The sequence below is a fragment of the Myotis daubentonii genome, chromosome 15 (genome assembly GCF_963259705.1).
Source record: "Myotis daubentonii chromosome 15, mMyoDau2.1, whole genome shotgun sequence".
Classification (NCBI taxonomy): Eukaryota; Metazoa; Chordata; class Mammalia; order Chiroptera; family Vespertilionidae; genus Myotis; species Myotis daubentonii.
Window position 1 is genome coordinate 33,323,779 of NC_081854.1, and position 23,670 is coordinate 33,347,448.

At 47.3% G+C, this 23,670-nt stretch overlaps 1 protein-coding gene and 1 pseudogene across 1 annotated transcript; one reads left to right on the plus strand and one right to left on the minus strand.

Moving 5' to 3' along the window:
* Window positions 1–266: 266 nt before the first annotated feature.
* On the minus strand, window positions 267–23,636 carry DNAAF1 (dynein axonemal assembly factor 1). Its single transcript, XM_059667210.1, has 12 exons — window positions 23,355–23,636; window positions 20,832–20,967; window positions 19,945–20,036; window positions 17,935–18,156; window positions 17,629–17,795; window positions 14,640–14,761; window positions 11,085–11,251; window positions 7,332–7,598; window positions 4,352–4,461; window positions 2,622–2,678; window positions 1,325–1,685; window positions 267–689 (listed from the first exon to the last, which is right to left on the minus strand). The coding sequence occupies exons 1-12, from the start codon at window positions 23,488–23,490 to the stop codon at window positions 565–567; spliced, it is 1,962 nt and encodes a 653-aa protein (XP_059523193.1). The 5' UTR covers window positions 23,491–23,636; the 3' UTR covers window positions 267–564.
* On the plus strand, window positions 22,670–22,752 carry LOC132217720 (U4 spliceosomal RNA; annotated as a pseudogene).
* Window positions 23,637–23,670: the final 34 nt, after the last annotated feature.

The following is a 23,670-nucleotide window of genomic DNA, read 5'->3' on the forward strand; positions in this document are numbered from 1 at the left end:
CCGATGCTCTCTCCACTGAGCCAAACTGGTTAGGGCACTTACGTTGCTTTTGATGTCTAATGCATAAAGTTCATTTCCCCAAAGCTCTGTAGCTGGTGGGAGATGGTGCTGTCCGGTGAGGAAAACACCCACCTGAAACTGCACAGGACGCCGGATCTGCTCCAGATCAATCACACGTGGCGAGAGGAATGGCCTTATCTCAGGGTGTCTGATGAAATGGCTCACGTGACTCGCGCAGATATTAAATAATTTGAAAACACATTACCTCACGGGAATACTCAAATGTTTATAACGTTCAAATGAGACATTGACGGTTGTACAATTTATACCACAAGTAACGGGGGAAATGGGTTGTGCTTTGAGAACAAGGAACAGTGCTGCCCGACACTGCAGAGGGAGAGCATGGGAGGGATGAGTCGATGAGTCGTGCGACAGGACACGCCGCGGCCCAGGCCCCAGAGCACTTTCAGGAATTGGAGAAGGGAGGGAGCCCGGCCCAGGGGGTGACCTGCACCTCGCTGCTGGCTCCCTGTTAGTGCAAGGGCAGAGGGGCCGCCTGGGGGTTCAGTCCAAGCCAAATTCAATGTCTTCCAGGTCTGCTCCCGCCTCGCGCACTGCGGGGTCCTCAGGCACTGTGGGCTCCTCAGGCTGCGTCTCAGACTGCACCTCCTCCTTTTCAGTGCCGTTTCCTAAGAGGAAAGGTGGCTCAGTGTTCCTGGGAAAGGAATATGGCCACCCCCTCATTTTTCCCGCAGGCAGGCCTAGAGTCAGCCACGCAAACAGGCATCCCGAGAGAAACCTGGACCCTGAGAGGGTCGAGGAAGAGCAGAAATTGTCTAGGTTTGTGTTCCCACTGCAGTTGCTGAATACATACCCACCAGTTTGCTTGTGATCAGTAAGCACTGGCCAGCACCCCCACAGCTGCAGCTCCCTGGTCATAGGCTCGGGCCCCATCACCAGGCCAGGCTAATATGTCAGATTGTGGCTTCATCTGTCCCACCCAGCCAGCTGCTCACCACTGTCCCTGCCTGGACAACCTCCCCGCCCACCACTGTCTCACCCGTCCTGCCCGATTCTGGACCTTCACCATAGAGGGGCCACAGGCCTGCATCCCCACACTCGCAGCTGTGGTGTCACCGGTCTCCCCCTTCCCTTAGAAGCCTTGGTCTGGAAAGGCTGAGGATTGGGATGGCGAGGAAAGGGGTGAAAACAGGCTCCCCAGCCCCGTCTTCACCTGCTGAACCTGACTGCCAAGACCTGCATGCCCCTAAGTAGCCCAGAGATGCCACCCGCCTGGGAATGCCTTGAGATAGGGCAGCATTACCTGGAGGAGAGGCCGAAGGTAGGTCATCGTACCCGTCACTGGAAGGGGGTGGTGGGGCGTCCCCTTTGCAGGTTGGGGGTGTCAGTGGTTGGTCCGAAGGCTCGTCGTCATCGAGCTCCTGAATCAGCGGGCGTGGGCACGTGGTGTCCCCGCTTTGGGTCTCCAAGTCCCTCTCGGCTCCTGCTTTAAATATGTGCGAATAGGGCGCCTCAGCCTTCCTGGCGGTGTCCTTGGAGATTGCGAATATGTTGGAAAGGGTGTGTGTGGACGTGCTCTCCAGCACCGCGAGGGAGGTGTCGTCCAGCTCAGGATCGCTGTCGTCACTCAAGCCCGAAATGGTTGTGATCTTTGGAAAGCATATCTGTTTTTTTTAAAAAGATGCCTTTGAACATTTCTGCTGTCACTAGAATCACTCTGAAATGCACAGTGTTAATTCCACTTTTATCCAGCACAAAATATCCGGTTGCCACATACAGGAAAGGGCCACGGGAGCAAAGCCCTGCCCCTTGGAAAGTTGGGCCTCGGGATGGACACCCTTAGCCAGCTATTTTGAGCCCCCAAGTCATGGTGAGCTCTACAACCATGTCCACATTTCTTTCTCACCCTCTGGTGGGTCTCCACGCTGCCCACTCTGTTCTGGCTACACCCACACCCTGCCGGGGCCCTGAATGGGCTCATCTCTGAGTCTTGGCCTCTGACACACCTAACCCCGCCACCCGGACTTAGCCCCCTGGAGGTCAGGCCCCATGGGAACTGTGGTCTCATGTCTGGTCCCTTCCTCAGTGACAAGGTCCTACACAAATTCTGTCTTATCCTTCCTTTCCTCTCTTGTGGGCCCGGGGCCTGGCACACACAGGCTCTCAGCAATGCTGGAGGGAGGAGGGTCAGGTCAGATTCGGAGATCGCCCCATTGTGCCTCACACACTCCTCCACCCCCCCCCCCTGCTTCTCCTTTCCTACTCTCTCTCTGTATTGCTGTAGTCGTGCTATATAAGACGGACATATAAGTACATCAGAAGAGCAGAAAAATGTCAGGGAGCACATAGTTATTAAAGATCAGTAATAAAATATGTTTAAGAAAACCCCAGTGGTTAATCATAAAACCTTAAAGAAGGGGAGTGAGGGGGGCAACAGCCAAGAGCTGCATTTCCTTTTGAAAGGTGAAAATATAGCAGGTGTGCAATGATTCAAGCACAAAAAGCATCTTACTTTCAAATTAAAGTGATATGCTTTGTACATGGCAAGACTGGAAGGGAAAGTGGGCTTATGCTGATTTGGGGAAAACCTGTGTTATAACCTTGTCCTTGTCTTCCAGAGTTTCGCCTGTATCAACATCTTCCAAGTCGGGTAGGTCCTGAAAGAGCGAATGAGCCCGTGTCACCAGGAGGGCACACACTCTGAAAGCTGGTAGGTGAGGCAGGTGCAGCCACACAGCGCAGCGAGCCTGGGCAGGTGCAAGCAAAGCATGGAGGGGCAGTGGGGAGTGGCCAACCCCTCAGGCAGCCCCGTGCACACTCACAAAACACACACGTGTGGCTACTTAAGTATTTGGACCTGATCAATGAATGCGATTTGCAAGGTGTGGCATGTTTGAAGAATTTCCACATCTTTCTTCACTTGGCTTTGTCCGTAGAGATACAGCCAGGTCATCTGGGAGGACATGATGGAGCCCAAACCAAGTGCACCTTCTATGTACAAATTGGCCTCAGGGCTCTGTGCTGTAAAATGAGTATATTTTGGCCCTCCCCCAAACTAGAAGGGCTTTTGTGTTTGCGGTGTCTTTATCTCTAGCAACCGCTCCAGCATGTGAGGCAGGCAGCACTGTGTGTTACATTCCTGAACTCTGGAGCCAGACTGCCTGGGTTGGTATCCTCCTCTACTGTTGCCTAGCTGTGTAGCCATGGGCAGGTTGCTTAACCTCTCTGTTCCTCAATTTCCTCATCTGAAAAATAGGGATGAGAATAGTACCTATCTCTCAGGGTTTTGGGAAGGGTAAAACAATCAATACAAGATGTATTTAGAACAGTGCCAGATAAATGGTAAGAATAGTAAGTGTTAGCTATTAGTTGCCTTGTATACAGTTGGTTCTCAAATGCTAAAGGTTAATCACCCAGTTTTGTTTCTTAGTATACATAGGCCCAGAAAACTAGAAACCCACTCAGTTTGTCTTATTGAGCCACATACAACTGTGCAGTTAGAAATGAAACACAGTTTAGAAATGTATCAAGAGAATGGGCAGGGGGCAAAGTTGTGGCCAGGGGCTTAAAGCTCACTCATGGGCAGAGAAGCAGGCTGTCCTTCCGGGTGAGCACAGTGAGCACCAGCTGCCCACTAAGTGTGAGGCTAAAGGCTCGAGAAATGCCTCCCCACTGCGTGCCCCACCACACTCCCATTCCTGGGGGGTGTGACAAAATGTGTACATTTTCATGGTGCTCATTCCTTGGGCCAAAGCATTTGAGACTTATCAAAGCAGAGCTTCAGGAAGGAGAGGGTTCATGAGGCTGAGATATTCAGAAGGTCAGGCTGCCCCTCACTGAACAGGCATCAGGGGATCGGACACTGGACAACCAGCCACATCAGGAAGCTGGAAGGGAAGATGGCATCAGCCACTTGCTGGGCAGCTGTCCAAGGAGCTTCGAGGCTCTGATGATAAATGTAACTTTCTCAGCCACTATGTATAAGGCTAGCTGGACTGAACGGCCTAGCAGTGTAACTTCTTTGGGGGGGGGAAAAAATCAAGAGTTTTGTAGATGTAGTTCCAGGGAAATCATTTGGGCCAGCGCTTCTCAGTCTTGAATGTGCAATGTGTGAACCCCCTGGGGGAGATCTTTTTAAAATGCAGATTCAAATCAGTAGATCTGGGTGGGGCCTGGGAGTCTGCATTCTAACCAGCTCCCAGGGGGTGCTAAGCCTGCCGGTCCAAGGACCACACTTAGGGGAGTGGGAATTTTGAGGGGTTTGTATCTGATCACCTGTTTCACTGGCTGTAAAACAGATACTTATCTCCACAGGCAACTATTTACATACAGCGATGAAGAGCTTCTCCTCCGTCTTCAGCGTGATGGTTCCCAAATCTTCATGCCCAACAGGCTCTGTACCCAAAGCCTTCTCCGTGGCCACAATCTGGGGAGCTGATTCTAAGGAACAACAATACGCAGCAGTCAGAGCGACAAGGCTAAGGTCAAGGTGGATTCCAAGAGCAGAGGAAAGACAAAACCTTGGTCTGAAAGGCCAGCCCCTGTGACCGAAGCTGTGAGAATCCCCAGATTAGGAGAGTGTTATGTCTAGGAAAGAGAAGGGAAAGGAAGAGAGCTGCCCCCTGCTGGAGCCTGGAGATGACGCGATGACATGGAAGTGCCAGCCAGGAATCAATGCAGAATACACACACAGGAACCTTGGAAACGGCATGATTGATGGGCAATGAGAAAGGCAATAGCATCAGAGGCCACCTGGGGAGCTAGAGAAGAGGCAAGTTCCATAGCCCTGTCTGAAAGGGCTGAACCCACCACCCTCTTGGACTGCCTGTCCCTCAGGGCACACACCCCGCCCACTGCACAAGGGTTAGGAAGACCTGTTTCATGGTCTCAAGATTGCCCGGGAATAAACATGGAATCCAGGTGGGGCTCCTCTTCCTCCTCCAGGGGCCAATTTTCAAGCTCCCTAAGGCTATATTCCTGGGCCCTGCTCTCTGCTTTCTCATCAATCTCATGGCTTCAGTTATTACATTAAAGACTAATGGCCAACTTTCTCATTACACACAGGTCCAAGGTGTCCACCTGAGCACTAGCTATGTCCAGCTTGATTCGAAGAGCCACTTTGGGATGCCAGGTTAGGATGAAACCAGGAAGCAGGCAGAGGGCTCCATGGTGGCTGCCGTGGATGACCCAGGCCCACAACATGGCTCCACCATTTCCTTGCTTTGCAACTTGGAGCAAATTACTTCACCTCTCTGAGCCTCAGTTTCCAGCTCCAACAAATGCAGGTATGATAACAGCACCTGGCTCCTCAGGTTGTTGAGAAGGCTAACCAAGCCGGCCTGTGAAGCTGTGGCCTGGACTGAGTGCCCATGCATGCTGGATAAATATAGAACTGGCGTTTGTCTTAACAGCAGCTGTTAATTACAGATGCGGCAGTTAACCCACTGCTTTTGAAATGTATCCTTTGTTCATCGAGGCCAAGGCTGGCTTCGCTCTGCTGCTAGGCTAGGCACAGTTTCACTGTGAAAAACCACAGGCCAGGCCGTGTTGAGACAGGAGCATGTGTATGACAACACCTAAATCTGCAGTTCTTCTACGCCTCTCCCAGACAGTGGGGGGCTTTGCTTTGGGGGAACTTCTATTCTGGGCCAGACCAGCTAAAGTCCCCAAACAGACCTCAAATACTGCACAGGCTGGGGACAGAATGACCCGTCCCCTGAGGCCCTGTGGCCTGGACAAGTTCCAGGTCTGGCTCACCCTTACTGACACCACAGCGATAGGGTGGCATCCCAGACGAGTGTTGGGTTTATTTGTTGGTCGGAAGGACCCGGGGATCTTGGCTAGAACCTGCCAGGGGTTCCTTTCCCTAGACCTGCATCACACACTATGGAACCAGTGCATATGGCTACTGCGTGCTTGAAATGTGGCCAGTACTCCTGAGAAACTGTATTTTACATTTTATTTGTTTTTACTTTTAATTAAATTTAAAAGCTGGAGCAGTATAAAACAACTCCCTTCTTTTAGTAGGACTTCCTTTCACTTTAACTGTTGAAAAGTTCGCATTTGAATTATGATGTGCTGTGTGTCAAAAACATATTGGATTTGAAGACCTAGTGCTCCCCAAACGTAAGGTATCTCATAAATGATCTTATATTGGTTTACATTACTGTATCTTAGATATAATGGGTTCAGTAAGCTATATTGTTAGTGTTTCGTCCATTTCTTTTTACTTTGTCTAATGTGACTACTAGAAACTGTAGTCATGGCTCCTGTTATGTGTCTATGAACAGCACTGCTGTAGATAACGAGACAATGTGTGTACTTTATCTTATAGAAACAGCAGCCAGAAGTGGAAACCTGCCCTGATCCCACAGATGCGTGACTCAGAGGCTGCGATTCTGGGAGTGCTGCCCTGAGCTGGCATTTGGGTTGTTCTGGTCACATTGTAATGGGATAGCAAGAAGCTAGGAAAATTCTCCTGGGGACATGCAGTGAACTGCTGAGAGTGAGCCCAGGGAACCGTCAGGGACCAGTAGAGAGCTGCCTGCAAGGGTGTTCATTCCTTTGTATGATTGCTGAATAGACAGGCTGGGTGTCTGTGAGAGACATCACTTAGCTCAGCCATCTAATGGAACAGGGAAATTCCTGGACAAGTGGAACAGGGAAACTGAGGCAAGAAAATTAAACAAGGCCAAACAGTTTGGGCAGCTTGCAGCCAGCTTGCAGCAAGACCTTATCGTCCTCAACTAAGGACATGAGAATAAATGGTTAATACCTGTCCTCCCTAACCAGAGAAGACATAGCTTAAATCACTCTGGAACTGCTAAGGGCGGGGGCGGGAGGGGGGGGCGGGGACACTTATCTCACTCACTGAACGAAGAAGTGAGCAGTCTCAGGACTTGCCAGGTGTTCTCATAAATTCTGGGAAAAGTCACAACAAAGTAAAAGGGGGACCTTGAAATCTAGTCTGTGCCCAAGATATCCAGCAGAGGAACCCTGAAACCTTTAGACACAAGGGTATAAAACCCCTGAACCCCCACCAAGTTTACACTCAGATTAGCTGAGTGCCCACCTGTGCTTTATGCCAGGTATATTTTGATGAATTTTCTTGCCTTGCTTCTTTAATACATTTGCTTACTTTGCTTCATTAATACATTGGCTTGCTTTACTACCACGCTGCTGTCTGTCACTCTCTTGAATTCTTTCTCATGAGCATGACAAGAACAGAGGAGGGGACAGCCCTCTCCCTTCGACTCAGGGCCGTCTGAGGACATCTTTTCTGGTGTTTCTGGTGCCTATAACAACATTACCTTCCCAGGTAGCTCCAAGGGTTGCTGGCTCGGGGGCCTCGGCTGGGAGCACCCCTTCTGGGTCCTGGTCTTCAATCTCTGTGTTGACATCTGCAGGCAGCTCCTCTAACACATTCACCTTTTCTGGGAAGAGCTCGTCCTTGGCCTCAAAGCTTTCCTTGACAAACAGCTCCATTTTCTGCTGCCTTTCTCCATCCTCATGAGGCTCTTCTTTCCCCTTCGCATCGACATCTACGTTCTCATTCTTGTCTGGCTCTGGCACCTCCCCTGGACAAAAGAAGTCCAAAGGTGAACTGGGAAATGTGCTGGGAGGACAGGGTGTCTGCACGTCTCCTGGGGACATGCAGTGAACTGCTGAGAGTGAGCTCAGGGAACCATCAGGGACCAGTAGAGAGCTGCCTGCAAGGGTGTTCATTCCTTTGTATGATTGCTGAATAGACAGGCTGGGTGTCTGTGAGAGACATCACTTAGCTCAGCCACCTAATGGAACAGGACACGGCCATTAAGGAGATAGGGCAGGAGGTTCTTAGGAGATGCACGCAGAAGTACGTGGATTTAAGGGCCACTTTGCTGCCTTTACTTTCAACTGGTTCATCAGAACAGAAAAGTGTGTGTGTGTGTGTGTGTGTGTGTGTGTGTAAATGTTAAAAACCATCTGACCGAAAGGTACAACATAGCTGTTCATTTTACTATTATTTAAGCTTTTCTGAAAATAAAAATAAATCTAAATAAAAAGTTGAGAAAAGAAAAAAAAACATACTGTAGGAGAAAATATATTTTATGGAAAATGTATTATGCTAATTCAAAAGAGTAGGCAGAAAGCAATATAATTATGCCATTTTCTATAAAACACATATGTTACATGCCTGGGGGAAAGCCAGGAACTACCCACACTAAGTACTGAGTGATTCTTGCTGAGATTCTGTTGTTCCTGTGCTTTTCTTCATGTAGCGTACTCACACTTTGTAATTACGTGAAAAACAATACATGCCATTTAGAAACACACATGGAGACTCGCGCTTTTCTACTGGGCATAGGACAAGGAAGGGGCTCTTACTCATTAAGGGGCTCTGGGCACCATCCCCAGGATCCCGCAGGCTTGCCAGGGGCTGGGCCAGGACACAGCCAGGACTCACTCACTCATTAAAAGCCTGCACCAAATGCTGGCCGGGGGCATTTGGTGTGGGCAGGGGGCTCTGAGTCCTGGACTAGGGGCAGTAGGTTGGGTGATACAGGGAGGGGGGTTCATTTACACCAAACCTGGGAGTGGATAGAGTCTTGAAATGGGGGCGAGCGTGAAGGCAAGGCAGAGAGAGGAGCCAACATCTTAGAAGAGAGTCTGGGGGCCAAGAACATTTCCCAGGCCTGCCCTGGCCCAGCCACGCCAGGAATAGGGTGTCCTAAATCTTTCGCGGGTCTAGCAGCTCATACAGTCATCCAGCACAGAGGGAAACGATCTGTGCCACAGGGAGGCAGTGAGCCACCCTTCAAAACGGACAGAATTGAATGGTCAAGGTGAAGCCATAAAAAGGAATGTAGCACTGATCACGCCACAATGTGCAGGAACCTCAGAAACATCCTGCTCAGTGAAAGGAGCCGGTGCAAAAGGCTACTTACTGTATGGTTTCATGTACAGTGGGGCCTTGACTTATGAGTTTAATTCGTTCCGAGACCGAGCTGGTTAAGGAGCTCGTTAACTCAAATTACTCTATCAACTCAATGCAAAAAATCAGCCAAGCTGGTATCTCAGAAAACTCGTTAGTCGGGACACTCGTAAGTCAAGGCCCCACTGCATATGAAATGTCTGGAAAGATTGGTGGTTGTCAGGGGCTCGGGGAGCGGGGAGAAGGAATCACTTCTAATGGGTTCAGGGTTTCATTCTGCGGTGGAGAAAATGCTCTCGAACTAGATAAAGGAGCTGTTTGTGCAACATTGTGAATGCACTAAATGCCCTTTTTTAAATGGTTAATTTTGGCCCTGACTGGATTACTCAGTTGGTTAGAGTGTTGTCCTGACACGCCAAGGTTGCAGGTTCAATCTCCGGTCAGGGCACATACAAGAATCAACCAATGAATGCATAAATAAGTGGAACAATAAATTGATCTCTCTTTCTCTCTCTCTCATCAATCAATAAAAATTTTTTAAATGGTTAATTTTTTTTAAATATATTTTTATTTATATTTTACAGAGAGGAAGGGAGAGGGATAGAAAGTTAGAAACATCGATGAGAGAGAAACACCGATCAGCTGCCTCCTGCACACCTCCTACTGGGGATGTGCCCGCAACCAAGGTACATGCCCTTGACTGGAATCGAACCTGGGACCTTTCAGTCCACAGGCTGACGCTCTATCCACTGATCCAAACCAGTCAGGGCTTAATGGTTAATTTGATGTTATGTGAATTTCAACTCAGTTTTTAAAAAGATGATTTGCACATAAGGTCTCTGACCAACTCTGGGGCTGCAGCTCTCTGCACTTATCCTACAACCCCTGCCACCAAGCTCACGCCCTAACAAGGCTTCCATGACAGTCGTCTTCATAGCCCGTGACTTCCTGTCACCTGCCATGTTAAGGCTGGTTTTCAGGTCCTTCATGATAGGACCTTCCCCAGCCCAGCTAACCTCATGTGATTTCCCAATTTACAATTTCGTTCCAGACCTGGGTGCTGGCACTCCTCCGTGCCCCCCAGGGAAACTGGAGGCTCCCTGGCGGGGGCAGAATCACATCCTCTCCCTCCACTGGGCTCTGCACCCTGTCTGCGTGCTCCTTCCACGCGTGCATGAGTGAGTGTGCTGCACCTGAGGTTGGTGTGCAGAAACCTATTTATTTATAAATGCTCCCCCGCCCAGTGGGCAGAGAGCCCTTTCTGTGTGCAGAAAAGTCTTGGACTCAAAGGGGCAATAACAATGAAAAACCTAATAATTAAAAAATCAAGATGACCATAACCCTCTGACTCAAGGCATAAAGGGCACGGACTGTGCCTCCGTATATATGCTGGCTGACTTTACTGCTGTTAATGACACGAGGTGGAGAAATTAAGCACAATACCATATTGTTTTGATATGTCATATTATGCATTTATGACAGAGTAATAATGGCCCCACAAGGAGATCCACCTCCTAATCCTAGAATCTGAGACTATGTAACCTCACAGGGCAAAAGGGACTTTGCAGATGTGATTAAGGGATGGGAGACCATCCTAGAGTTACCCAGGCGGGTCCAATGTCATCACGAGGAGCCTTAAAAGAGGGAGGCGGGAATGTCAGAGCTAGAGAGACAGGAGGCTGTGAAGATGGAGCAAGGGACCGTGAACCAACCCATGCCAGCGGCTCTAGGAGCTGGAAAAGACAAGGAAACAGAGCTGCCCTGCAGCCTCCAGCAGGGGCTCTGCCCTGCTGACACCTTGGTTTTTGCCCCGTGAGACCCATGTCGGACTTGAGACTTTCGGAACTCTTGTAAGATGATAAATCTGTGTTGGGTAGGCCCCTAAATTTGTGGTCATCCGTTATGGCAGTCACAGAAAACCAATACATCATTTAACTTGGAAAACGGGCTCGTTTAACAAATTGAGTTTTAGTCACTAAAAGGGGTTTTCACCGCCCCAGGCAGGAGGGGGAGAGCAAGTGCAGATGGATCAGCAGGTCTGTGGGTAAATGGTCTAAACCGCCCCCCCCCCCCCAAATCCCAGCTGTGAAAGACTGCGAGTTGTGCAGCATGGATCCCAATGTAAGCAGAGCTCCGTGTGGACGCATACCTTTCTCCTGGCTCTCCCCCTGCCGCTTCCTCTCCTCAGCCCGCCGCTTGATCCTCGCCAAGGCTTCAATGCTGTCCGTGATCTTCTTCCGTTCCCGGTTCTCCCACTGCTGCCTCTCCTCTTTCTCGGCCGCGTACCCTCCCCTAGCCCAGGCCTCTGCGCAAGCTCTGTTAGAGGATTTGAAAAGGAAGCGGAAATCAGTGAGGTGTGAATTTTCATAGATTCAAGGCAAATCAAAACACTGTTGCACCAAACTTGTTTATTTTCCCCAAAGTCAAACCAAAGCCACATAGGACATGTGACAGAAGTTGACATATGTACACTTTAATCTTCAAAGTCGAATGGTTGGCCAGCCTTCTAGATGTGACACCAAAGCACAATGGACAAAAGAAAAAATAGAGAGGTTGGTCTCCATCAACATTGAAATGTTTGTATGTAAAGAATACCACAAAGAAAGTGAAACCACCACCCACGGAACATGAGAAGGTATTTGCAAATCATATACCGGATAGGGACTTGTAGCTAGAATATATAAAGAAACTTACAACTCATTAATACAAGGATGACACAATTTTAAAATGGGCAAATGGGCCTTGGTTGGTGTGGCTCAGTTGGTGGGAGCATTGCCCCATGCACCAAAAGGCTGTGGGTTCGATTCCCAATCAGGGCACATATGGGAGGCAACCAATTGATGTTTCTCTCTCACATTGATGTCTCTCTCTCTCTCTCTCTCTCTCTCTCCCTCCCTCCCCCCTCCCTTCCTGTCTCTGTAAAATCAATAAAAAAACATAACCTTGGGTGAGGATTTAAATCAATCACTAAATAAATAACAACTGGCAAAGGTTAAAAGAATGAGAAGATAAAACACTGACTGGGAGAAAATATTTGCAAGAAATATAACGGAATAATGACTTGTGTCCAAAACATACAAAGAACTATTAAACTGTGAAACTTAAAAAAAGGGGGGGCGGGCCTAAAGATCTGGACACCTCACCAAAAAAAGATATATAGATGACAAATAAGCATATGAAAAGCTGTTCCATATCATGTGAGATTAGAGAAATACAAATTGAAAGGAGATACCACCACACACCTATTACAATGGCTAAAACCCAAAACACTGTCAGCACCAAATGCTGGCGAGGATGTGAGCAACAGCTGCTCTCGTTCACGGCTGGTGGGAATGCAAGGTGGGGCAGCCCCTTGGGAAGCCAGTTTGGAAATCATGGTGCTACCCATAGTTTACATATAACCCAGCACGTGTTTACTCAAATGAGTTGAAAACAAATGTCCGCACAATCCTGTACACAAAAATTCATAGCAGCACTAGTCACAAGAGCCAAAAATTGAAACGACCCACATGTCCATTGACTGATGGGTATGTAGACGGTGGCACATCCACATAGAATGTTATCTTGCAATACTATTTTGGAATGAATGAATGACACCTGCTACATGTGGGTGAACCTTGAAAACATTAGGCTATGTGAGAAAAGCCAATCAAAAAAGGCCACGCAGTGTACGATTCCATTTACAGGAAATGTCCAGAATAGGCAAGTCTACAGAGGTGGAAAGTAGATTTGTGATTGCCTAGAGCTGGAGACGGGGAATGGGGAGTGACTGCTAATAAATACGGGTCCTTTTTAGGGGCATGAAAATATTCTAGAATCAACTGTGGTGGTGGTGGTGGTGGTGGTGGTGGTGGTGATTGTGTGAATTTACTAGAGCTGCCCTTGTATGGGGAAAGACAGACCCTTAACAAGGGAACCAGCACGTTAAAGGCCGTTGCATCCTAAGGAAAGAAACCAGGCTGAAGAGACACCCAGAGCAAATGTGCTATTAGATAGGGTGGTGGGTCATGGGAGATTTTAATAAGATCACAGGCCAGCAGGCACCTGCCAGCACCTGTGGTGCGTGTCCCAGGCAGAGAGACGAGCGAGTGCCCAACAGGACCAGCTGGTGAGTGGGTGGCCTTAGGACTCAAACGCAGGTGAGTCTGACTCCGGCACTGGAGTCGTGCTGCACTGTACAGGGGGATGGGTCTCACTGTGAAGGTTCGTCTTGTATCCTGTTTTCACTTTCCGCTGGTCAGTGCTGCTTCAGGGTGGGGCTCAGGATCCTCAGCCACAGCTGAGCCCATTGGTTCACTCCTACATGCCCGGTACCTGCTCAAGTCCCATGTGTCACTCACAGGTACTCACGTGGACCCTGTGGTCGGTATCGTCCCCGTGTTCCAGAGGAGGAACATGAGGCTCAGGAGGTTAGTGAGCGCACCTAGGGGACATGACTCCTGGCTGCAGAGCTGGGCTTTCAAGTCTGCACGCGGGCTCCACTTGCTGCGCCCCCATCACCCCCAAGGCTGGGGGCCAGGGCACTGGCTACATCTCTGCCCAACTCCCCAGAAGCAGGTCCTCTTGCTTTCTCATCTAATTGGAGTGGAGGCTCTCACTTCTACTTGACATATTTGTTGGTTTGACTTAAATTTGTGAGTTTAAAAACATTTCACCAGCTACATTTCTTTTAAAATGTTGAATCATTCAAAATTCAGATGGCACTTCCCTTCGAGCTGTCTATATGACTGAGGTTTTATTCTAAGTTAGAATGAATAGTGATCTCAGTTAAAAGCACAGATAACAGTGGTGATGATCTACATGGCAGTCCTGAATTTATTATTCTTCATATTAAAAGAGCTCTTATGAATCAATAAGAAAAATCCCTCCCAGAATAAAGGAAACTGGGAGGAAGCCATGAATGCAATACTCCTAGAGGAGGCAACATCAGTGTCTGACAAAGATGGTAAATGTAACCAACCTCATCAGTTATCTAAAAATACAAATTTAAAAGGAGACACCATCTTCATTCATCAATTCACCTGGCAAAGATTTCCTTTACATGGCAATAGTTGGTGATACTATAAATTGTTACAAACTTTCTAGAAAACCATCTATATATATAAAAGGCTAATGTGCAAAGTGTTCCCTCAGGAGTTCGACAGGGCAGCACAGAACATAGCGGGTGACCAGCAGTGGTGGTGGGGCACTAAGGGGGTGAGGGAAGGAGGAAGTGGGGAGGCGGGGGGAAGAGGCAGGGAGCTGCACGGTGGTGGCACGTGGGTGGCAATGGAAGGAGGAAGTGAGGAGGCAGGGAACCTAATAGGCCCTGATCGCCTGCCAGGGATAGGGACCCTACCCATGCACAAATTTCGTGCACCGGGCCTCTAGTTAAAAATATAAGCACCTTTAAAAAGGCTCAGACCACATTCTTTGATCCAATAATACAACTCCTTGAATTCCACCCTGAGGAAATAATCAGCAATGAGGCCAGAGACTTATATGCAACTATATTTATCAAAGGATTATTTTAAAAAGCACCTATGAATAAACGCTCAAGAATAGAGAATTTTCTATTATAAGTAATTATGTAACCATTAAACCTATTTCCAAGGAATTTAATGATGGGTGAAAATGCTCAAAAATCAGAATTTTTAAAAAGTTTAATAAGTATGCGTAACTATTACATATTCACATGTGATCACAAGGCTTTTCTCTTCCTTACCTGTCCTTTGGAAAAACTGGTCTGTCATCCAGGAACGTTAAGTGTTTTAGTCGAATAGTGACTGTCCTTCGATAGTTAGGGATGTTCCTAATAACTGGGTTTCCCATCAAATTCAGGACACGCTGTAAGCAAACACGCAGAACCAAATTAATTGCTAAAAAATGGATGTGGTTTTAATATTGTATATGGGCCATGCTCTAAGAATGAACAAAAAGGAAGTGCCAACATCATGTCCTGCTGACTGTATTAGCGAAGCCAGAGGGTGTCATTGTTGTTGTGCCATCAGAACTGGCGGCCCTTTCTTTTCTCGAACTTCAGATCCTCAGTCTCGGTGTCCTTCCAGAACAATCCTATAAAACGTTTCCTGAGCCCCTTTCCAAGAGCGGTGATTACATTAGCTTTGCTTACACAATCTCTTTGATTGAAATTGATCTCAGTCTAATTGATTGTTTTTCTCCTTCCCAGCCAGGGTCCATTTTAAGAAAAGTACACAGCAGCTAGACAGGTAAGGAGCAGTGAATAAGGGGACCGGATGGGAAGTGCCCACTGATTGATCGCGAGGGCCTTGCTCGCCAGGCCTACAGGTCTCTGGAGGTCATGTTGGGGCCACGAAAGAGAAAGAAATGTGCGGTGACAGCATGCCGTCCCCATCCTTAAAGGCTGGCACCTCCTCTTCCGCCATGAAACTCAAAGAAGGCAAATAGGTAAGGAGACGTGTGAGTGAACATTTAAAATGGCTTAAACTGATGAAATATTTTTCACAGCTAAAGTGGGTTTTGTTGGAGAAAGTAAATACATTGCTGACTAGTTAGTTTAGCCTTTCCCCAACTTCATTCTCATACTGCCTTCACGTTCTTGTCATATTCCAAGTGACCTCTCCTATGGGGCTGGGGTGGTGGGAGCCGTATGCTCCAGCTGCATGGGGTGCAGATATTCTAAACCAATCGTAACACACACTATAAGGCAGACTGCTTTTCTTATGGGCATCATATATTGAAGTCCTAACCCCCAGGACCTTAGAACGTGACTGTATTTGGAGATAGGGCCTTTCAAGAGGTCAATTAAGATGAAACGCGGCCACAGTGATGGTCCTAATCCAATATGGCTGGTGTCCTTATAAAAAGACGAGATTGGAACACAGACACACACAGAGGAGAGAAGGAGAGGAGACACCAAAGAGAGAGGCCTCAGAATGAAACTAACCCTGCTGACACCCTGATCTTGGACTTCCAACCTCTAAAATTATGAGAAAATAAATTTCAGTTGTTTAAGCCCCCAAGTCCACGATAATCTGTCATGGCAGCTAAGTGAGAAAAAGATATTATAATGTAATACCGCTTCATATTAACACCATGTGCTAGTGATTCTAAACTAGTTCTTTTTAACAGTCTCCTCTGTAATGATTCCTGAGCTATTTTTCTTTTAATTGACTCCCTTTTTCCAGACTTATCAATGCCCTCAGCAGTAAGCAGTGAGCTTGAGGCCTTCCTGTGCTATTTTAAATATTTCTCCTCGTACACATGGCAACCCATACACCCCAAAAAGCAAGGGAGCCATCAAAGGCCACTGAGGTTGAGTCAAAAGGACACAGGTGCTACCTGGTCAGGTGGTCACGGGCTGGAAGATGGGACCATTTGAGCATCCAAAATGAAAATGATAGCCAGGGTTAAATCATATCAAATGCTGTATGTATAAGTCCCTGAGTTCATAAGGATACTGAAAAAGAAAAACCCTTCATTGTCACCATTAATGGTTGCCAGGTTCCTGACTCACTTCTCTGACAATCAATCAATAAATAAAAAAGAAGCAGACACTTTCCCTGCTTTTCTGTATGAACTGTACAGCGTTAGGGAACCACTAGTTGATGAGGGGAGGTTCTTCTTTGTAGAAGCATTCCAGCTAATGATAAAGGCAGAAGGAACAAGCAGAAAATGGCCATCACGTGACTCCTGATGAAATAGAGCATCCAGGCAATGCCCATCAGTGGCAGCTAAGATAATCAGGAGAAAGAACAATGGGGACTATATAATGGCTCGGTCAGGCTGACAATACATGAACCCATCACTCAATATTAAAATTACAAAAAGAGAAGCCATCAGAAATTACATGCCCCATGATGCGATGCAACAGCACACCCAAAGTTAAATATTGAATCTGGATATGATGACACCTCTGGCTCCATTATCATTCTCCAAGAAATACTGGGCACAGCAGTACATGTTAAACAACACCACGAGGATGCAATCAACCAAGTCCAGAATGTGGCCCATGCCAGGGGAAGGACCTGGTTTCTTTGACAGAGTAATGGGGGTGGGGGTGGGGGAAACAGGAAGGGAAACAGTGAGAAATCGGGAGATTTGAGATACAAATAATCCAAACGTGATGCATAGTTCTGGTTTGGATTTGAACAACCCAATGGTCAAAATGCATTCTTGAGACAAATGGGAAAAACTGAACATGGTCTGCATTTTAAATGTAGTTACTACATTATTTTAGATATAATAACAGTACTTTGTGCTAAAAAAAAAAAAAAGTCCTTATCTGTTAGAGATACACACTAAAATATTTGTGGGTGAAATGACATAGCTTCTGGCATTTAAGATACTCCGGCTAAAAACACAGAGAGGGAAAGAATGTGGCCCGACCAGCGTGGTTCAGTGTTTGAGAATCAACCTATGAACCAGGAGGTCTTGGCTCCATCCTGGGCACATGTCTTGGTTGTGGGCTCGATCCCCAGTGTGGGGCGTGCAGGAGGCAGTGGATCGATGATTTTCTCTCATCATTGATGTTTCTATCTCTTTCTCCCTCTCCCTTCCTCTCTGAAATCAATCAATAAAAATAGTAAAAAAAAAAAAAAAAAAAAGCAAAAAAAAGGGAATAGAGGGTGAAAGGAGAGAGAGAAGAAGGGGAGGGAGGGAGGGAAGGAGGGCGAGGAGAAGAGATTTAACATCTAAAGAACATGAACGTGTGCCAGGTTTGTGTGTTTTACCAAATCAGGCATGCTCTCCAGGATGCTCAGGATCTGTGGGTCACTCAGCCGATTGTGGGAGAGATCAAGGACGCAGAGCTTCAGGCACTCCTTCAGGTGCCGGACGTCTTCCACCGTCTCCAGGTGATTGTGGGCTATCTGCAGCGTGTTCAGGGCTGGCAGACAGGCTGGAAGGCGAGGTCAGCAGAAGTAAACAACAGCGGCAGGAAAAGCTCTCCTGCCCAGAGCAGACCATTTTAGAACCGCCCCCAGGGAACGCGGTGGACATAGTGGCATTGAGAAAGGCCCGGCGTGGGGCGTGCTCACAGAGGTTTTCAATGGTCTTGATGTAATTGTTGCTGAGGTTCAGGGCATCCAGTTTCTGCAGGGGTTCGAGGTTCTCGATTTTATGAAGCAAGTTCACTTGCAAGAAGAGGCAACGCAGTTCGGTCTGGGCCTCCAGGTTCTCGATTTTCTGTATTCCGTTGGACTCCAGCCAGAGACAGCGCAGCCCCGTGTACTCTTCCAAGTTCTCGATGCGATCGAAACCTAGCGAGAAGGGGGTTTCGCCATTAAGCTCCTCCATGCACACAAGGGACGCAGGAGTCGCCCTTGTTTGTGCCTCCCTGCCTAGCACCCACACCTCCTTCCTTTAGGGACAGTACTGCTCCTTTGCTTTGGGGAACGTCCCTCTTTGTCACCACCCCCTGGCTCTCAGAGTCGTGATGACTCATTCTGGGCCGGTCATGCTTAAGACACGCGGGGCCAACACAGATGAATCCTGGGGAGTGTGGCTGGCTCCGTTGGGAAAAGGCAGTCTTTATGTTGGAGGGGCCGGCTTGGCAAGGGGAGCCGAGCAGTGCAGCAGCCACCTTCATGGCTGGGAGTGGGTGCAGGTGAGGGATGACTTGCCCGAAATGAGTCAGAGGGAAGCAGGGCCAAGCAAAGGAGAGAGAGAACCTCGTGAAGATACACCGTGAGCACTGGGATGTGCTAAGCCTGGAGCTAGTGCAAACTGTGGGTCTTGTTTTAATTCATTTTTCAGGTTGATGAGCCAAACTGAAGATTAGCAAAACGAACTGTAGACAGCTGGAGTGTAACCTCCTAGAGAGTGAGCCAGAACCACCCAGCTAAGTCATTCCCAGATTCCTGGCCCCCGGAAACATGTGAGATGAGGAATTGAAGTTGCTAAGTTTGGGGATGAGTTGTTAACATGGGCACATCTCTCCCCAACTTTCTACCTCTCTGACTCCTTCTACTTGGTCTAACCTACTGGGTCCCCTTCTTCTTCCTTCCTCTTTTTTTTTATTTTTAAATATATTTTATTGATTTTTTACAGAGAGGAAGGGAGAGGGATAGAGAGTTAGAAACATCTATGAGAGAGAAACATCGACCAGCTGCCTCCTGCACACCTCCTACTGGGGATGTGCCCGCAACCCAGGTACATGCCCTTGACCGGAATCGAACCTGGGACCCTTCAGTCCGCAGGCCGACGCTCTATCCTCTGAGCCAAACCGGTGCTGGCCCTTCCTCTTAAATATTGGTCCCCTGGGATCTGCCCCCCTAAGCAGAGAGTTTTGGGGCAGGAGGACAATGTGGAGGTGAGGAAACTAGCTGGGAGCTGTTCCAAACTGTGAAGGCATTTGTGCTGCACGGGCCTCCGTCAACCTCCCTGGCCCAGCACTCCTCACAGTGGCTGCACCATCCCCCGGGACACCAAAGACACCTCTGCCTATCATCTCTGTGTGTCTCTAGAACTGAGCAACGCCAGGCCCACAGGAAGCCCTCAGCGCATTTACTTAATAACTCGGAGGTCTGATGAGGCAGGTGGGCCATCCCCCATTCAGCCCTGCCTGGGAGTTATCACTCTTGATCAATGCAAGGAATATCCCTGTCTCTGAAAACAAAGTTAAGTTTATATTAAGATACTGGAACCAGCCCTGAGCCCTTGGGGATGCCTCTAGTTATACGTCTCCATTCTGAGAGGCACCCCCCCCCCCCCGCCCCTCACCCTTTGTTTTCTGTGCCAGTCTTCCATCCTGCACAACATATCTCTCCCAAACCCAAACCATTTACAGCTAGCTTCCGGCTTGAAACATTATTAAGTCTTTGGAAAACTTAGAAGATATCCATGTGTTTCCTTTGTATCCATAGAACCAGTGGCCCCTTTATAAACGCTAAGGTAGGATTTTTTCTTCAAAGAAATATTATTGCTTTTCCAAAAATCTCCACTGAACTCTCTGAAATTTCTACTGAAATGTAATATGAGAACCCCAGATGATCCCTGCAAGTAATTGTTATGCCACCAGCATCTCTCTGCCTCTCCCAGAGCCTCACCTTTAAAGTGTAAATACAGCGTATCATTCAACGCTGGGGTGATATACAGCTTGTGTTGCTTGCAGAGTTTCTGCAGGAAGTGTTTAGTCATTCTGTTAAATGGGAAACACGAACAAGCAATTTATTTGAGTTTATCAGCTCTGAAATATATTCCAAAAATTGTTTATCACATCTATTCCTTCCCCCAAATCCACAACATCCTGAATGTCTGATAGCTATTTTATGTTCTTTGGGGTTTTCTTTTGTATAGCTTTCAAGGCCTCATCTAATATTACTTTCAGCAGTCTTAAAAGTTGAAACATGTGCTCTAATAAAAATACTTTTAATATCGTGTCATCCGTAACTACTGATGTTTCTCTCTCCAGGTCTGGCATTAAAGTTTGATAGATCGTGGTTAGCTGTACCACAGAGACAGGCCATCCTGTCTCCAGCACTAGAGATATTGTGCTATTTAATCGCCACAAGTCTCATTTTCTTTCTTCTTTTTCTAATCCTCACCCAAGGATATTTTTTCCCATTGTTTTTTTGTTTTTTTGTTTTTTTTAGAGAGAGAGTGGAAGGAAGGGAGGAAGGTAGGGAGTGAGGGAGGAAGAGACAGTGAGAGCAGGAGCGACAGCGGGAGAGAAATGGCTGTGAGAGAGACACATCAATTGGTTACCACCCGCATGCACCCCGCCCAAGGACCAGGGATCAAACCTGCACCCCAGGTACGTGCCCATGACCGGGAATCAAACCTGAGACCCTTCAGTGCAAGGGCCAATGTTCTAACCACTGAGCAACATGGACCAGGGCTGAGCCTCATTTTCTTACCTGTACAATGGGGTGATTATACCATCTCTCTTACTTGGTAACTGTGTGCTGTAGGGGACAGCACCACGCCCACATACCTGGGGCCATGATCTTCCTTGTCATTTCTTCGGTGTGCTAAGCAACCGTCCAACCTGCTGTCACCGCTTTGTTTCTGCTCACTTTTGTAGGATGTGTCAGAAGGACCCGCACATGTTTCCTTAGGATCATTGATTTCTGTAAAATTAAGAGATTGGGTCTATGGAGATCAAGAAATATATTTAAAAGTTCTCCCAATTTCAATGTCAGTAATAACTGTCCTCTTATGTTATGGAACACTAGTACTCATTACATGTATAACAATCTTCAAGGGCTGTGGAATTTTCGCTTCTAGGTAGGTCCTCGGTAAAAGCTCTTGTACAGATGCACAGGGAGGCATGTACAAAGATATTCATTTCTGCATTATTGGTAACAGCCCCAAACTGTTAACAGTGCAAATGTCCATCCATAGGAACTAGTTAAAATAAAACAATGGATTACTATTCTGCCTTGCAAAGAATGCACTGGAGTTAGTTGTATCACTAGTATGGCTTGATTCTCAGAAACATCTGTGGAATGAAAAAAAGCAAGTTTAATAATAAGCACAGAATACCACCTATATAAATTAAAAACACAAACCAATGCTATGCATTGAGAACATTACACACACACACACACACACACACACACACACACACACAGTACAGGGAGGAAGGGAGGGTGGGAGGGAGAGAGAGAGAGAGAGAGATTAAATTAAGGAATCCATACAAAATTCTGGAGAAGGGGAGAAAGAAATGGGACTAGGATTAGGGGCTGGGAATGTCAATCTGAAATACATGGTGACAGAAGATGATTTGACTTTGGGTGGTGGGCACACAATGCAATATATAGATCATGTATTATAGAATTGTTCACTTGAAGCCTATATGATCTTATTAAACAATGTCACCTCAATGAATTTAATGAAAATTGTCTGAGCCCAGCTGGGTGTGGCTCAGCACTTGAGCATCGACCCAGGAACCAACAGGTCACCGGTTCGATTCCCAGTCAGGGCATATACCTGGGTTGCGGGCTCAATCCCCAGTATGAGGCGTGCAGGAGGCAGTCAATCAATGATTCTCTCTCATCATTGATGTTTCTATCTCTCTCTCTTCCTCTCCCTTCCTCTCTGAAATCAATAAAAATATATTTTAAAAAAAGAAAACTATCGGAGATGTTTTATTTTTTTAATTAAAAAGACTTCAAGTGAATTGATAAAAATATTAATCATTTTCAGTTCTTAGTGGTAATACATGAGTGTTTGATATAATGCTCTCTGTTCTTTTTAAAAAGTTCTCAAAAGAAAAAACATAAAAAGTAACAAAAATAGTGGAAATGAGCACATTCAAATGGGCACTTAATATTTTTAAAGGCCAATCAAAATTGGCCCATTCAAATGCACTTAATCTTGAGGGTCGCTGTGTGTTTGTGAAGTCTATTGAATGAGGATCTTCTCTCCATGCTTGGGACTGGGTCTCACACTTCCCCATTTCCCACTGCATACAATGCTCAGCCACAATAAAACACCAGGTAAAGGGTTGTGAAATAAAGAATACATAATTGCTTGATTATATTAATAACAAGAGCTATGACTTATTAATGGCCCACTGTATAACAGAAACTCTAATTATAATTATCCCTATAATAATATCCCTGCTTGCAGATGAGGAGACTGCTCCACAGAGAGATTAAGATCTGGGCCAAGAGCCATAAAGCTGGCCAGTTGCAGAGCTGCAATCTGAACCGAGTGTGAGCAGCTTGCCACAGAGCAACATGGCTTTCCAACAGTTCCTTGTATAGGGCTTGCCTGGACAGTTGATGCTCAAGATATATTTGTTGACTGGGTTCAAAAAATGAAACAAGCTTTGTGCAGTGGCAGTATCGTAGCCAATGAGGTTTATCTGAGACGTGATTATTGCTAATTGGAAAAAAGAAACATAAATCAAGTAGTCTCTTTATCTAGTCACTAATAGGTTTCCCTTAGTGCCCCAAGCCAAGAGAGAGCAGAGGCTGAAGCCTGTTTTCTATGCCCATTCTGGGAAATTGACAAGGAGTCACCTGCTAACCCCAGAACCGTCAGCTCTTCGTTCACTCATTCTATCATGAGTCAGGCACTGGCATGGACACTGTGAGTTCAATTAAGATGTCCTGCTCTGGCATCTTTTGATCTTAAATGGCGATAGCAAAGAAGGGATACATTCAAAACAAAAAAAGGTAGGTGGGGAGAGAATGGTGTGTTGGGTAAGGACTTGGGCTCTGGCGTCAGATTGTTGCCTGAGTCTATTCTGTTATTCTGGCTGAGGGTAATCTGTTTGAAGCAAGTTCTATAACCTCTGTAAGTCCCAGTATTCCTCATCTGTATGAAATGGGGAGAGGAGTGCCTATTGCAGAGGGCGGGTGTATGGCTCAAATGCAGCGAACCCTTGGCGCGCATCCTTTAATAAGTGTGGGCCGCTATTATTATTATTGTTATTGCTGGCTGTGAAGATCAGGTGTTGGGCGCAGCCCGTCGCCCCCCCTCGCCTCCCTGGGGCGGCGGTCAGCACCTTCCTTGCGGCTCCCTTGGCCTGCGTTCCCGTGGTCACCCGCAGACTCCTCCACGCCAGGCACCACACCCGGTTCCTGCGTGCAGTCCTGTTTCTCTTCCTCGTCCGCCGTGGGCTCCAAGACCTCGGGGTGCATGTCTATTCCGGAAACACCGAACACCCGGTAGCAATGGGCAGCCCCGTTTGGCCGGGTCGCTACGGCCCCAGCTGAACCAGAGAGGTCCGGCTTTTCTTCCCCGCCCGCACTCGCGCCCGCGTCGTTGGCGGCCCAACGCTTCCTTGGTCTCCACGGCAACCGCTGCACATGCGCACTCGG

What these genes read in the sequence shown, in the direction of transcription:
- DNAAF1 (XM_059667210.1), bottom strand. Translation starts at nt 23,490, where the DNA reads ATGCACCCCGAGGTCTTGGAGCCCACGGCGGACGAGGAAGAGAAACAG. An exon ending in GCTGTATTTACACTTTAAAG is followed by an intron (nt 18,157 to 19,944) that starts GTGAGGCTCTGG and finishes CCTTCTCGCTAG; the next exon opens with GTTTCGATCGCATCGAGAAC. An exon ending in ACCTTCGGCCTCTCCTCCAG is followed by an intron (nt 690 to 1,324) that starts GTAATGCTGCCC and finishes CTTTCCTCTTAG; the next exon opens with GAAACGGCACTGAAAAGGAG.